The sequence below is a fragment of the Microchirus variegatus genome (genome assembly GCF_963457635.1).
Source record: "Microchirus variegatus genome assembly, chromosome: 22".
Classification (NCBI taxonomy): domain Eukaryota; kingdom Metazoa; phylum Chordata; class Actinopteri; order Pleuronectiformes; family Soleidae; genus Microchirus; species Microchirus variegatus.
The window spans coordinates 7562193-7563458 of record NC_139823.1 but is presented as its reverse complement, the minus strand read 5'-3'; the positions used below and the strand labels follow the sequence as shown (position 1 = coordinate 7563458).

Genomic DNA, 1266 nt, shown 5'->3' with positions numbered 1-1266 from the left:
CCACTGCTCTAATGCAAATGTGAGTTGTAAAACATTAATGAATCATAACAAAAACAAAAACAGAAAAATAATAAAAAATGTAATTCCATAAGATAGATTAAAAAAAAAATTATCTTACACACACACACACTGGACTAAATACACACATTGTGTGACACTAATGAGGACATGCAGTCATCAGTCTGGTCGTATGGTGGCGCTCTTGTCGTGTTGCACGGTCTAACACAGGCAGGTAGAGAGTCTGGCTATTTAACCGCTGCCTGGTGCGATCCATTCATCCATTCCGCTGTGAAACTGGCTGCAGGACACATGAAGTCTGCAGTAATGTGATGCCAGAGCGTGTGCAGCTGCAGAGGAGAGAGGAGCGCTTTGATTTGACGGAACTTCTTCAATCCTCATCTTTACTTTCTCTGGGATTGTGCCAGGCGCTTCTTGTTTTTTCCCCACTCTGAAAGTTTGATTTCAGATAATAATAATACTAATACTAACTAATAACAATAAGAATAAAGGAAGGGGGGGAAACATGGAGATGAATAACACCGGGTTCAACCAAACGGAGGGCGGACTGTTCAACAAGACAGAGGAGTTCTTCTGCTGCAACTTTTCCTCCGTGGTGACCGATAACGGCTTCGTGGCCGCAGCGCCGGACGAGAGGAGCCTCTTCATCATGAGGGTGGTGCAGATCGCCGTCATGTGCGTGCTGTCGCTCACGGTGGTGTTTGGCATCTTTTTCCTCGGTTGCAACCTTCTCATAAAGTCCGAGGGCATGATCAATTTCTTGGTAACGGACAGGAGACCGTCTAAAGAAACGGAGGCAGTGATTGTAGGAGCCTACTGATGGACAAGGAACCTCCTGAGAAGCCATGATCCAAAAAGAAATTAAGAAATAATCCTACACAAGTCCCTCTCTTTCACATTGGTGTTTAGATAAACCTCTGGACAGATACTTGAATCCTGCAGGTGACAACCTTATTGATTGGCTTTTCTTCTTCTTCTTCTTTTTGTTTTGTTTTAAAGCCAGCAAAGACTCAGTCATCTCCATGAGGTATAGTGCTCTTCAAGCCTCTTTGTTTCTAAAAGTATTCAGTCAAGCACTGTTGTAATGCCAGTAGAAGGAGCACCTGTTTGTGAAGCAGCATCTCAACCTTCCCTGTCCATGCTGTTTGTTCTTTACCTTCTCATTTTTTTTGTCAACACAGTTGGGGGGAATTCATGTTTAAGATGATGTGTATGTTGTATGTGTTTTTGCATACAATATGCAATATT

At 42.9% G+C, this 1266-nt stretch overlaps 1 protein-coding gene across 1 annotated transcript; it reads left to right on the top strand.

The window, feature by feature from the left end:
• Window positions 1-523: 523 nt before the first annotated feature.
• On the top strand, window positions 524-838 carry rprma (reprimo, TP53 dependent G2 arrest mediator candidate a; the record flags this gene model as incomplete). Its single annotated transcript, XM_083908946.1, has 1 exon — window positions 524-838. The coding sequence occupies one exon, from the start codon at window positions 524-526 to the stop codon at window positions 836-838; it is 315 nt and encodes a 104-aa protein (XP_083765072.1).
• Between the last annotated feature and the right edge of the window lie 428 nt (window positions 839-1266).